Source organism: Vigna umbellata, chromosome 5 (genome assembly GCF_029865625.1).
Source record: "Vigna umbellata cultivar VRB3 chromosome 5, Vumbellata_1.0, whole genome shotgun sequence".
Classification (NCBI taxonomy): Eukaryota; Viridiplantae; Streptophyta; class Magnoliopsida; order Fabales; family Fabaceae; genus Vigna; species Vigna umbellata.
The window spans coordinates 2066686-2080805 of NC_142169.1; the positions used below are offsets into that span (position 1 = coordinate 2066686).

General features: G+C 37.2%; 1 protein-coding gene across 1 annotated transcript; it reads right to left on the reverse strand.

Annotated features, from left to right (window-relative positions):
• Positions 1-12440: 12440 nt before the first annotated feature.
• Positions 12441-13577, reverse strand: LOC124827667 (3'-5' exonuclease-like). Its single transcript, XM_047300774.2, has one exon. The coding sequence runs from the start codon at positions 13437-13439 to the stop codon at positions 12753-12755; it is 687 nt and encodes a 228-aa protein (XP_047156730.1). The 5' UTR covers positions 13440-13577; the 3' UTR covers positions 12441-12752.
• Positions 13578-14120: the final 543 nt, after the last annotated feature.

The window sequence follows — 14120 nt, forward strand, 5'->3', positions numbered from 1 at the left end:
TTAGTTTTTTTTTCAAAATAAAATTTTAGTTATTTACACTTCCGGAGAAACAAGACCCCTCATGAAAGCTAAATATCGTTTTCAATCTTTCATTTATAAAATAGGGCACTGATGCATTGACACGTCCATGTGACAAAAACACTCAAATAACACGTTACTATTCATTTTTTTTCTTCCAAAATTACCCTTTTATTCTTAATAAATGTTAAAAATAGTGGGACCCACCATGTCATATGAATGTTTTTTTAAGGGTCCGTGTCAAAGTAACTTTTTCCTATAAAATAATGTCTTTCAACATCTTCATAGCTCAAAACAAGAAATAACATTAATGATAATAAGAATAATAAAATTGGGAATGCATAACTTAATATTAAATTAAATTTCTAAGTTTATTATTTCATGAAAATTTATAATTATTATGTTAGATTGAAAATGTATAACTATTGCGTTTAGAGTGATTATAAGAAGAAAAAACATTAATAACAATTTGCATTTAGATTGAATTCAAATAATATTTTGGTGTGTACATATATATATATATATATTAATTATGACACAAACATATTCATTTCTTATCAATATGAACCATTTCTATATTTAGTGATTTATAAATTAATTAATTATAAAAATTGAAGTCAATAATATTTTTGCAAATGATTTTGTTAAATGAAAAGAAATAATAGTTTAGCAACAATTTTGTTGGATGAAAAAGGTAGGTTAGTTATCATGTTTCAAGAGAAAAAGAATATTAGAATGTGATTTTTGAATATTAGAATTTTAAAGGGAAGAAAAGGCGTAAGAAAATACTCAAGTTATATGTCCCTTGACATGAAATGTGCTTCTATATGGCTAAATCATGTCCTTAGTGCTTGCTTTCGATCGTACAAGGCTTTGTGTAACTTGTAATCCTTGTGTGCTTCTTTCCCTTTTTGACATAGCTCTTTGGTTGTTCTATATAAATATTTTCACTTAACTTTCCATGTAAGAATACAGACCTCCGAAAAATCGATTCCATATTGTTGAGAATACCCTTTAGGTACCAATCTTGCCTTATATTTATCAACTTCCCCATACTCATTCAACTTTGTCTTGTAGATCCATTTGACTCCAATGGGTCTAGTTCGACATAACAAATCCATTAGTTCCCATTTTTTATTCTTTTAAATTGAGTTTATTTCATTATTCATAGCATTTCTCCATTTCTTATGTTTGACAGCTTCCTCGAATAGAATTAGATCTTCACTTGTGACATCTTGTACTATGTAGGTTGCTACCTCATCTTCATCTTCTTCACTCAATCCTTTTCCAGTAACAAATTCTTCCATCCAACTTGGCCTCCTTCTTTCTCTACCTTGAATCATGTGTTCTTGTGAACTCATTGTTTCTTTATTTCTAACTTCACTTTCATGATTATACTCATTATTTGCTCCACCACTATCAACTTCAATATCTTCCTGAGATTCATCACTATGTAACTCATCATCACCCCCTGATAGGTTTCTGGATATGAAACCTATCTGACTTCAAGCACTCACACAAAATACAACTCAAATTGTAAAAGGAATGGGTTTCTATATTGCTATTGAAACTATGTACACATATATCACTAACGGGAGCCTAATCCCCCTCTTCTGGTCAAAGTCCAAACTTTACAAAAGAATACTCTAAAGTTGTCCTCTCTACCAGATGCCCCTTGCCTTCTTATAGAGGCAACCCACTTCTAACTAAATATAGAAATGATTCATATTGATAAGAAATGAATATGTTTGTCATAACCACCGCTCAATGGTAAGTGCGTGAGTCCTTTCTTCCCCTCAACGACCTTTTCACCCCTCAGCGGAGCCAACGTGGGTTTCAGAGTGCCGCTCAGTGGTAAACTGCCGCTGAGCGGTGGTTGCGACTTCTCCTTTATGCACTTTTTTATGTTTTTTCGGATTCCATCTCTATCCTTCTTCACTTCTTTCACCAAATTCACCTTAAAACCTGCATAAAAACACCGAAATCAAGCATAAACCTGTCCAGCTCTCTTATTTCTAAAAATATGACCAAAAGCATGATTTCAAGCTAGTTTCTAAGTGTTAAAGGTTGATTTTAGTATCAATTTTAAGCATGAAAATAACAGTTTTTCAACTGTTATCACCTGTCGGTCCACGAGGTTTCGAATAAACCTGATTGGAGGAAGGACATCAGAGAAATCATTCAGAAGCAGGAGAGTGGCTCGCATATTTCCGAGCGGTTGAAGCCAAGAAGGTCGCTCGGTTCTTACTGGTAGGGGAGGATCTGTACAAGAGAGGGTTCTCTTTACCTTTATTAAAATGTGTGTCCGCGGAGGAAGATGAATACGTTATGAAGGAGTTGCACGAAAGGGCATGCGGAATGGATACTGGGCAGCGAGCGCTGCGAGCGAAGGTGATAAGAGCAGGCTATTTTTGGCCGACGGTAGAAAAGGACTGCAAGATATTTGTACAGAAGTGTTTGAAGTGTCAAGAGCATGGCAAGAACCTCAACCTACCACCGGTAGAGTTACACAGTCTGATGATGTCACAAACTTGTTTTCAATCGGCAAGTATGACCGAATCGTTCAAGTAATAAACTTGGTTAGACCAAGTATCGTTCTTCCCAAAGGACTCACGGCCTAGTTTAGTTATGTGGTTTCTTGATTAACTAAGACTTACAAACGAAATATTTGGAGTTTAATATGCAAGACAGAAAATAAACATGTATGCATGAATTTTGATCAATGGCAAAAAGCAAAAGATAAACACTTTCAATGAAATATAGATATGAATATGTTGTTGGGGGTCAATTTCATCTTATCCACTCTCATATATTTTTAGGAATTCAACAGTCAAATCATCATTGTTAATGCCACTCTCTAATGTACCTTTCCAGAAGGCTTCTCCCTAATCACAAGTTCATACAATTCCTAGCATTCCTAATGATCAGTTCATAAGTGCAGGAGCTTAACGACAACCAATATCATATTGGGAGAAATTCCCCGGATCTAGACTTCCCCGTACGTGCCCGTATCGACAAAACCAATAATCATGCATCGAATGAGTTAAACAATGCAAGCATTAAGCAAAGAGGAAAAACCCTAACTAATGATGAAAGAAAGCATAAGTCTTAATTAAAAGATGTAAAAACAGATTCCATATATGAGAGCTTCAAAAGATTACATTGATTCCCCAACAAACATACAGAGTTTAGTTCACCATATTCATGGTGAACCTATATGAATTACAATGAAAGAATGAAAGAATAAACCCTAAAAAGGTGAAGAGGAAGCCTCAGCATCCAAGATCCTCCTTCAAAGGGGTGGAAGAGAGAGTGTTTGCTTCGTTCCAGCCAGAGATGCCTAACCCTAGGAAACCCTAAAGCTTATATATCATTCGTAAATTACAAAAAGTCAAGTCCAAGCCCATTAAAGTGCCGCTCAGCGATGAGTGCGTGACTTGTTTTCTCCCCTCAGCGGCCATTTTGCCCCTCAGCGGACCTCACGTGACTTCCAGAGTGCCGCTCAGCGGTAAACTGCCGCTGAGCGGTGACTTCGGCTTCTCCTTTTTGCACTTTTTGTTGTCTTTTCTGATTTCAACTCTCTCCTTCTTCACTTCTTTCACCAAATTCACCTTAAAACCTGCACAAAAACACTGAAATCAAGCATAAACCTGTCCAGCTCTCTTATTTCCAAAAATATAAAGAAAAGCATGATTTCAAGCTAGTTTCTAAGTGTAAAGGTTGCTTTTAGTGTCAATTTTAATCATAAAAATAACAGTTTTTCAACTGTTATCAACAATGGGGAATGGATATTGTGGGACCTTTTCCAATAGGCCGAGCGCAGAAGAAATTCTTGCTAGTAGCAGTTGATTATTTTACCAAGTGGGTAGAAGCAGAGCCGCTCGCAACAATCACGGCGGCGAGGGTTCAAAAGTTCGTATGGACACTCATATGCCGATTTGGAATCCCCAAAACTATAGTTACGGACAACGGGCGGCAGTTCGTTGATAAGCGATTGGGGGATTTTTATAAAAAGCTGGGAATTAAACATGTAACGAGCTCGGTCGAGCATCCACAGACGAACGGACAGGTGGAAGCGGCCAATAAAGTCATTGTTGTGGAGCTGAAGAAAAGGTTGGGAGGTGCTAAGGGAGCCTGGGTGGATGAGCTTCAGGAAGTCCTTTGGGGATACCGTTGCACACCGCACGGTACAACTGGAGAAACCCCGTTCCACCTTACATATGGAATGAACGCTATGTTACCAGTAGAAGTAGGGGAACCTACCGTCAGAAGGGGGATTCAAAGTTTGCAGAATAATAATGATGAGCTCCGAGTGGAGCTAGACACCTTAGATGAACGAAGAGAGGTTGCAATGATCCGAGCGGAGGCCTAGAAAAGACTTCTTACGAGACGCTACAACACCAAGGTGAAACCCCGACAATTCATTGAAGGAGATTTAGTGTGGAGAAAGACGGCGGAAGCCCGACGACACCGGGCGGCAGGGAAGTTAGCGGCAAACTGGGAAGGTCCCTTCAGGGTGGTCGAAAATTTAAAGAACGGAGCATACCGTTTGGAGTATCCGACAGGAAAGGCTATACCCAATACATGGAATGCGTTGCACTTAAAGTTTTATTTCAGCTAAGAAACGACTTTGTACTTCTTATTGCATATCAATAATACTATGATTTTCATCACATTCCAAGAATTTTATGATGTTTTAGCAGCTGAGCGGGTGAGGCAGATTTCTTTCGTGAACTCTCACCTTGGTCTTAGAGCACGCTTCTAGAGAGCTTCTAAGACCTAAACCGAGCGGGTGAGGCAAATTTATGTTGTGAACTCTCACCTTGGTCTTAGGGCACGCTTCTAGAGAGCTCCTAAGACCTAAACCGAGCGGGTGAGGTAGATTTATTTTGTGAACTCTCACCTTGGTCTTAGGGCACGTTTGTAGAGAGCTCCTAAGACCTAAACCAAGCAGGTGAGGCAGATTTCTTTTGTGAACTCTTTCCTTGGTCTTAGGGCACGCTTCTAGAGAGCTCCTAAGACCTAAACCGAGCAGGTGAGGTAGATTTCTTTTGTGAACTCTCACCTTGATCTTAGGGCACGCTTCTAGAGAGCTCCTAAGACCTAAACCAAGTGGGTGAGGTAGATTTCTTTCGTGAACTCTCACCTTGGTCTTAGGGCACGCTTCTAGAGAGCTCCTAAGACCTAACCCGAGCGGGTGAGGCAGATTTCTTTTGTCAACTCTCACCTTGGTCTTAGGGCACGCTCCTAGTGAACTCCTAAGACCTAAACCGAGCAGCAATAAAGGGTCATTCGCGAAGACTTGATAAATAAAGTATGAAATTAAATACGAGGCATATGTGTCCAAAATAAGTGCTCAATAGGCGTATATTCATTTAAAACAAAGTCTATTACAAGGCACAAAGGTAAAAAAAGCAGTAAAATTCTATGTCTAAGACCTAGGGTTGGACATCAGCCCCATCGGTCTCTTCGATTACTTCAACAGCTTCGACATTTGGGACGGCCATAGGTGAGGATGGAAGAACATGGATCGGAACTAGTTTCTCACCCACCACCATCATGCTCACGTTAAGGCGGGGATCGTCGGTGGGAACTTGAAAAAGGAGGTTGCATTGGGCGAGCGCTTTTTCAAAACCGAGCAGATGCTCATTCATTACTTCGTCCCCCAAGAATTTGTTGTTCGCCTCTACTTTGAGCACTTGATCCCGAAGCTCATCCCTCTCAGTCACCAACTCTTTCTGCGAGGTAGTCGCTTTTTGAAGGTCAAGCTTTAGATCGTCAAGGGACCTTTGCATGCGACGTTGAGCGGTGCGGGCCTCGGCGAGCAGCGTGTTGTCTTTTTTCTTGTCCTCGTCCGCTATCCTTTCCGTCTCGGCTAGGCAGAGGGTCAAGTCTTGGTTGTCCTTCACGACGACATCGTACTTCTCTTGGAGAGCCTGAAGCTCTGTGGAAGTCGAGGCTCTCTTCTGAGCGGCATAAGCTAGACACATTGTCGACCGAGCGGCCAGCTCCATAGCCATATTGGAGGCCTCTTCCTCGGTCATCCCGCTGACTAGAGCCTTTTCCTCAGCAAAAAGATCAAAGTGGATGCGCTTTGCCACCCACGAGTTGGGACTCAACGGTCCCGAGAGGGGAGGTCTGTCGGGCAGAGTCCTCTTAGCACGCTTGGACTCGGCGGAAGATTCCCGAACGACCTTCCTCTTTCCTTTCTTCTTCTGAGCAGGCTCCGACAGAGGAGCCTCGTTAGCAGGACGATGAGTGGATTTAGGCGACGGGACTTTAGCAGCGGGTGGAGGAGGTGGTGCTTTTTGGACTGGTAAGGATGTTGCAGGGACGGTGGCAGTAGTCAGAACACGAGAAGAGCCCCCTCCGGTTTTCCTTAAATCCCCCCCTCTCTGCGCAAACAGGCGGGCGAACGTGCTGCTTCTGGCCAGATCCATCTTGGACAGGTAGTCTGCACATCAAAAATAAATTTAGATAAGTTCCAAATGACTGCTCAACAAAGGACGGTCATAAATAACTTACTAAACATGTTAGAAGGGAGGTTCTTGTTGCTTAGAAAACCGATCAGAGGGCAGCAAGAGGACTTGGGAGGCAGCTGGCACAGTTGGTTTATTAAATCCAGGTCCTTGGGTGTCATCCGGGGCTTGGGCCAGGAAATAACCTTCCTTGGGTCTCTGGTCCAATAGAAGGGAAACTTAGCTTCTCCGTTCGGGAAACAGAAACTTTGGTACCCAGTCTCCAAAGGCACGACTTTAAAGAAGTGCCCTTTAAAGTCCTTATACGAGCTGTTGAAGTGGGACAGCAGATTCCTATTCCCGATCGTGCGAAGGGAAACCCACGGCTTGGTCAGATGAAGCTGTACATGAAAAATGTAGAGGAAAGCCGCAGGCGTCGGGCTAAGCGCTAAGCCAGAACAGATGGTGGAGAACGCTTGCATAAATGCCCAGCCGTTCGGGTGTAGCTGCGTAGGAGCCACATTAAGCTCCCTCAGCACGCCCACTTGGAAGTCCATAAAAGGGAGAAGAACCTTTAAATCTTTGAACATAGTAGCATAGACATAAAAGAAGTCAATAGGGTAATTCCCTCGATCGTGGCAGACGCGCTCCGTCATTTGGTAGATGGCTAGTCTAAAATATCTAGTGTCTTCAGCCGCCTTTACCAAACAGATATTACGGATCAACTCCCTAAATGGGTGGCGGTGGTGGAAGGAGGAAGAAATTTGTCTAACTTCATGAGGAGCCCAATCGTAGCCGGGAACAACAGGCCAAGCCCTGGGTTTCCCATCCCAAGCGCCGGAGGAGTCCACTTGGATGGCAACTTCCTCAGGAGCATCGCTATCTACTAGGAGATCGAAGGAGTTCCCTAACAGAGAAGCCCCAACACCCTGACCAGTAATGGCAACCAAGGAGGAAGATGGAGTACCAACATCGTCGTCGGCGTACCCCCTGCCCTCTTCGTCGGAGAAATCGGAAGACATGATTACCTGAGAGGACGAGGATGAGGAGGATAGGAACGAGAGTGTAAAGCAGAAGACAGTGGCGACGGCGAGAAGAAAGGAGTAAAAAATTAGGGCAAAGGTGTGCCTATTTATACAAGGTAAAAAGCGATTCACCAAGCAAATTTGGAGCGTCAAACGCAGAAAGATCTGACGGTTCATTTGCAGAAAGATTTGACAGTCTGGGCGATCTGACGGTTCATTTGCAGAAAAATCTGACGGTCTGGGCGATCTGACGGTTCATTTGCAGAAAGATTTGACGGTACGGTTCACTTTTGCCTTTCTCGCCTAAATTTTACAGTCGTGACTCTACGTCTTCCCACCCTTGCAAATATCGACAATACAATTGAAGGTCTTGATAAAGGAAGATGCAAACCGATCAGTAACGGTCATTGTCGAGCAGTTAAGGTGAACATTTATCGTCATTAAGAGGTAAATTAATGGATAATATTCTCTAAAACCATATAAATAACAATCAATTGAGAAGGTAAATTCTCTGATTTTGACTAATTTTCAATAAACTTGCGAAGATAAATTCTGACTTCAGCGTCGGAGTGTTTTCTGCAGGTCACCCCACTTTGATATTGAGAGAGTAAGAGTCAGGAGGTAAGGCAGAAGCGAGAATGACCGATCGGTGAAGGAGGAGCGTTCTCGAGCGGTAGCAGCAAGAGTTTCCCTCGGTCCCTTTCAGCAGAAACAAAATGTATAAGGAAAACGATGCCAAAGGTTAGCGGTAGATTCGTAGTAATATGAGTTTATACAACAAATTCAATTTTGATATAATCGACTTCTCTCAATCAATCAATTGATTTCAATATGTGACTCTTGTTGACATAGTTGACATAGTTTGAATATGAGTCTAAGTTGACTCAATTCAAATATGGGTATGTAGTGACTGGACTAAATTATGGATCGAGTCAACCTAGCTTAACCTTTTACATGACTTGATTGGATATGACCTCTGATTTAGGTTAACTCGATTCGACTTTCAGCATAGTGATAACAATTGAAAAACTGTTATTTTCATGCTTAAAATTGATACTAAAAGCAACCTTTAACACTTAGAAACTAGCTTGAAATCATGTTTTTGGTCATATTTTTAGAAATAAGAGAGCTGGACAGGTTTATGCTTGATTTCAGTGTTTTTGTGCAGGTTTTAAGGTGAATTTGGTGAAAGAAGTGAAGAAGGATAGAGATGGAATCAGAAAAGACATCAAAAAGTGCAAAAGGAGAAGCCGCAACTGCCGCTCAGCGGCAGTTTACTGCTGAGCGGCACTCAGATAGTCACGTTGGATCCGCTGAGGGGTGATTTGGCCATTGAGGGGAAGAAAACAACTCATGCACTTACCGCTGAGCGGCACTATTTTGGGCTTGGGCCTAATTTTCTGTAATTTTAGAATAGTATATAAGCTTTAGGACGTCCTACGGTTTGTATCTTTGGCAGAGACGAAGCAAACACTCTCTTTTCCACCCCTTGAAGGAAGATCTTGGATGCTCAAGCTACGTCCTCCTCTTTCTAGGGTTCTATCTTTCATTCTTTCATTATTGTTCATCTACTTTCACCATGAATATGGTGAACTAAACCTTGTATTGTTGTTGGGGAATCAATGTAGTCTTGTGAAACTCTCATATATGGAATTTATGATTTAATGTCTTATATTAAGATATATGCTTTCTTTCATCTTTAGCTAGGGTTTTTCCTCTTTGCTTATTGCTTGCTTTGTTTAACTCATTCATTGCCATGATTATTGATTTTGTCGATACGGGAACGTACGGGGAAGTCTAGATCCGGGGAATTTCTCCCAATAGCATATTGGTTGCCTTTAAGCTCCTGAACTTTAAGAACTAATTACTAGGAATGCTAGGAATTGTATGAACTCGTAATTAGGGATAGGCCTTCTTGCAAGGTAATTTAGAGAGTGGCATTAGCATTGATGATAAGAATGATGAATTCCTGAAAATATGAGAGTGGATAAGATGAAATTGATAACCCCAACAACATACTCATCCATATAATTCATTGAAGTGTTTGTTTTGTTCTTTTCCATTGATCAACATTCATGCATACATATTTAATTACTGTCTCTTGCATTTAAACCTACAATCAATTGTTCACAAGTCTCAAATAATCAACAAATCACATAGCTAAACTAGGCTGTGAGTCCTTTGGGAAAACGATACTTGGTCTTACCTTGTTTTATTACTTGATACGATTCGGTCACACTTGCCGATTGTTAAACAAGTTTGTGGCGCCGTTTTTCGGTGTTCATAAATTTGTCATCACTTAGGCAAACTTAGTCCAAACTTTTGCATAAACCAACTCGATTAGACATTTGATTGTGCTTATAAGACACAACCTTTGTCTTGAATTTACATGTTTCAACCTTTCTCCCAAGTTAACTAATCTTGAACTTCTGCTCGAGTTATCCTTGTATAGACCGATCTGTTTTGACCATCAATCACAGATGTTGCATCTTGACATTCGGCTCGAGTTGGATGATCTCTACCTTAGGCCTAGATCGACCTGTCCCCACCTTCGGCATTAGTCAATGAGTCTTTATATTCTTCTTAGGAAAATTTGTCTCAATCTTTAACGTGAACTGGTCATTGTTCACATTCTACATTGAACGACATGTTTTGACCTTTAACCCTGAACGATTCGTCTTGATTTTTTACCTATACAAATTGTTTTCATCTTTTGCCATAACCGACTTGTCTCAACCATCATTTGAATCGGTCCATCTCACACTTTATTTTAAAATAATTTGTATTGTCCTTTGATTTGAACTATCCAATCTCAATCATAATCAACCCATCTTAACATTTGTCTCTATTAATATAAGTTTTAATATAACTTATATAATAATTTTTAAAAAATTATATATTAATTTTAAATTCGAGAAAATTTAATATTTTATTAAAATTAGAATTGCTCAAATAGCTAACATGACAATTACAAGTTAAAATTTTATTTAATAAATATGAAGAATAATATTTAAATATTTTAAAATTAAAATATTATTAGATTATATTTCCATAGGTTTTGATTGTCTTAAAATATGAGCATCAAACAATTAGAAAAAGAATTAAAAAAATAAAGAAAACGACTTTGATTCTGAAATTTAATCCAAGCCTATTCTCTTTTCAGTTTTAATATAATTCAAATTTAATAAAACATGAAGAGAAAATTAAGCTTTATTTCTCAAAACAAATTTATTTTTAAAGTTTAAAAATGAAAATATATTAATTTTTCATATATGAACAAATTCAAATTTTACATTAAAATTTAAAAACTGAAAAATATCTAACCTTATAAAAAAAAGCATGAGTTCAAGACAAGATATTGTACAATGTTTTTACATGTAAAGATCTCTTTAAAATAAATTGTTAAAGATACTTACAACAAAAATGCGTTAGATATATAATTAACTAATTTTAACAATATTACATGATATTTAATTAATAATTTTTTTTTTCTTTTCATGATATGAGCTCTTGAATATATATATATATATATACATATATATATATATGTATGTATACATATATATATATATGTATGTATATATATATGTATATATGTATGTATATGTATATGTATGTATATATGTATGTATATATGTATGTATATGTATGTATGTATGTATGTATATATATGTATGTATATATATATATATATTTATGTATGTATATATACATATATATGTATATACATGTAGATATACATATATATGTATATGTATGTACATACATATACATATATGTATGTACATACATATACATATATATATATATATATATATATAATATAATATAATATGTTTTGTATATAATTTATGTTGTCTTCTTCCTTATCTTCTAACCTTTGAACCTCCTACTTCAAATTCTTCTAATTCGAGCCAAGTGGGAGAGTATTCGCAAAAGACACTTCGACAGTAATTTTGCCTAATAATAGTGATAATATTCAATAGAAAATGAGTACTCAGAATAGGGTACCTGCAAAAGGCACTCCGACGCTCAAGTCAAGGACTTTGTGTGATAATAGTAACAATATTCAATAGAAAATGAATACTCATAATTGGTTACCTGACTTTTTTTGTCAAACATACATACATACATATATATATATATATATATATATATATATATATATATATTAGATTGAACTTACAGTTAGTTCCGACCTATTACCAACAAACAGTTAATATTTTAATTAATTGTCAATTAGTTATAACTACTTCAATGACTATCTTAACTTATTAATTAAGACTTATTAATTGTTTATTTGCTCCGTCCATTGATTAAATAACAACAACTTTAGCTCTAGCTCAATTATGACCTAACACCCATGAAGCTTTTTCATCTAGTTACCTTTAACACTAACCTAATTAAAGCGATGGCCCAAACGGTACAACTTTACCATCAATTTACTCTAATAATTATAATGTTGACCATCAAAATAATACTTATGTATCAAGTCCAGTACAAATTTGAAAAGAATAAAAAGTATGTATTACAATTAATACCAAAAGGATGCGTTTATTAAATTAAAAAGTTTATTAAATAGCCAACAATACAACAAAATACATGGAAATGGAAGTGGTAACTCTTAAAACAAAAAGTGCCTACAAAATTAGGTATTATTATGTAGTAAAAAACGAATAAAATATATATTCAATTTTTTTTTCATTTTTGTAATTGTCATTTTATTTAATAGTTTCATTTTGTAAGCAAAATTTTATCTTGTAATTATCATTTTATTTAATATTTATCACTTTATACTTTTTGAGCATTTCTAATTTTACGGACAAAAACACATTAAATTTTCTTTAATTAAAAACCAATATATAATGTTAAAAATTATAATATAACCAAATAAGAGTCAACCCAACTACTTTGTTTTAATACCATACACATATTATGATATCTCAAAATAAATAAAACCTTATTATCATGAGTTCTTGAAAACACACATAAACATAATCAGTAGCAACATAAATATATATAACAATACAGATATAAACACATGGAATTGTAGTTAGCGCGGCTAAAACTGTAAATTGTAGTAAATAAGCTAATAATGGTTTCTCTGTAAGCATTTATAAGAAAATAAAATAAGAATTAAAATTAACTTTCTTTTTTTTAATTCTTATTTTTAATTTATACAAAAGTCAATTTTTTTCTTTAATTTTTCTTTCCTAAAAATGCGATCAGAGAAACCATACTATTAATTAACTTACACACTCAATCTGCGTCCAATCTCGTAAGAGAGAAACGCATCGACAGTCGCGTACTGAATCTGCTGTGGAGTGAGCCAGGGATTGTCCCACCTACTCCTCGAGATTCGTTTGGGCTTCTCAAACTCCAAACCCAGCACGCGGAGGCCCAACGATTTAATCCCGGCTCGGTTCAATTCCCTGTCACGAAGCTTCTCTGCCGCAAAAGAACGAAGGTCGCGAATATTAACAACATGGAGATTGTAATCTTCTAGAAGCTTCTCAGCGTCTTCTTCTATCCCAACACCAAAGAATGTGACATTGGAATCAGCAAGGAAGGAAACTAGTGAAGAAGGAATTGAAGGGGAGTGAAGGATCTGGAAGACGAGGCAGTGTTGACCAAGACATAGTTGGAGTGTGGCAACAGGATTCTGCATGTTGCGCTGCGTGTTGGGCCGCCACTCGATGTCCAGGCCCACCATGAGCCCAGTTTGATTGCTGCGGACGTTGGTGGAGATCCAAGAATGAACGAGGGAGGGATCGGAGGTGAGGAGGGTGTGGATGGTATGAGTGTGGAAAGTAACATCGTATAGGTTGTGGGTTTCGTAAGGGAGACAGTGATCCACCACGCTTATGGTGGCCACGCGGCTGGGGGTGGCGTTTACTGAACTGATGGGAGCGCCGTTGTGGTCAAGCATGTCTGGCATTCTCTAAATTGGAGAAAAGCGGAGAGAGATAGGGTTTGAAGCTAAATAGTGCCGTTTTGGATTTTGATTCGCCACTGCTTTTACAAATGATTATACTTAGGGTTCAAATAAGTTTTTTACCTGTGAATCTTTTGAAATTTAGATATTTATTATTTTCAATTTGGGTCTTGCAACTGCTTTTTCTGATAGATGTTTTATTTTAAACTGATTAATCAGTATTTTTAATAAAATAAGTTAGAAGATTACTATTATATTACAATCAGTAATTTGAAAATTGTATATAATTAATGTTATTTCATGATTTTTTACAGTTATTTTGAATTGTAAAACATGTTGTAAAAAATACACTTAACTTGTTATGACTCATTATTAACAATGTGTATTTGAAATAATGTCATGAGTAATCATTAAAATATTTACTAATTTAAAACGACACCAACTAATTTAAAAAATTATTTCAAAATTAACACCGTGACATTTTGATTATATAAACAATAAGAGTAAGGATGGAAATCGAGGGGATCAAGAAGAATTTGATTATCATGTACTCATTTCTAACAAAAATCCATTCACATGTCTATATAATTCTTTTATTTCATCTCCAATTAAATGATATATTTATATTGAACTTGCTATTTATATTCTTACTATTTTAATATTAATTAATTAATTTTAAAAAAT

What these genes read in the sequence shown, in the direction of transcription:
- LOC124827667 (XM_047300774.2), bottom strand. Translation starts at nt 13,439, where the DNA reads ATGCCAGACATGCTTGACCACAACGGCGCTCCCATCAGTTCAGTAAAC.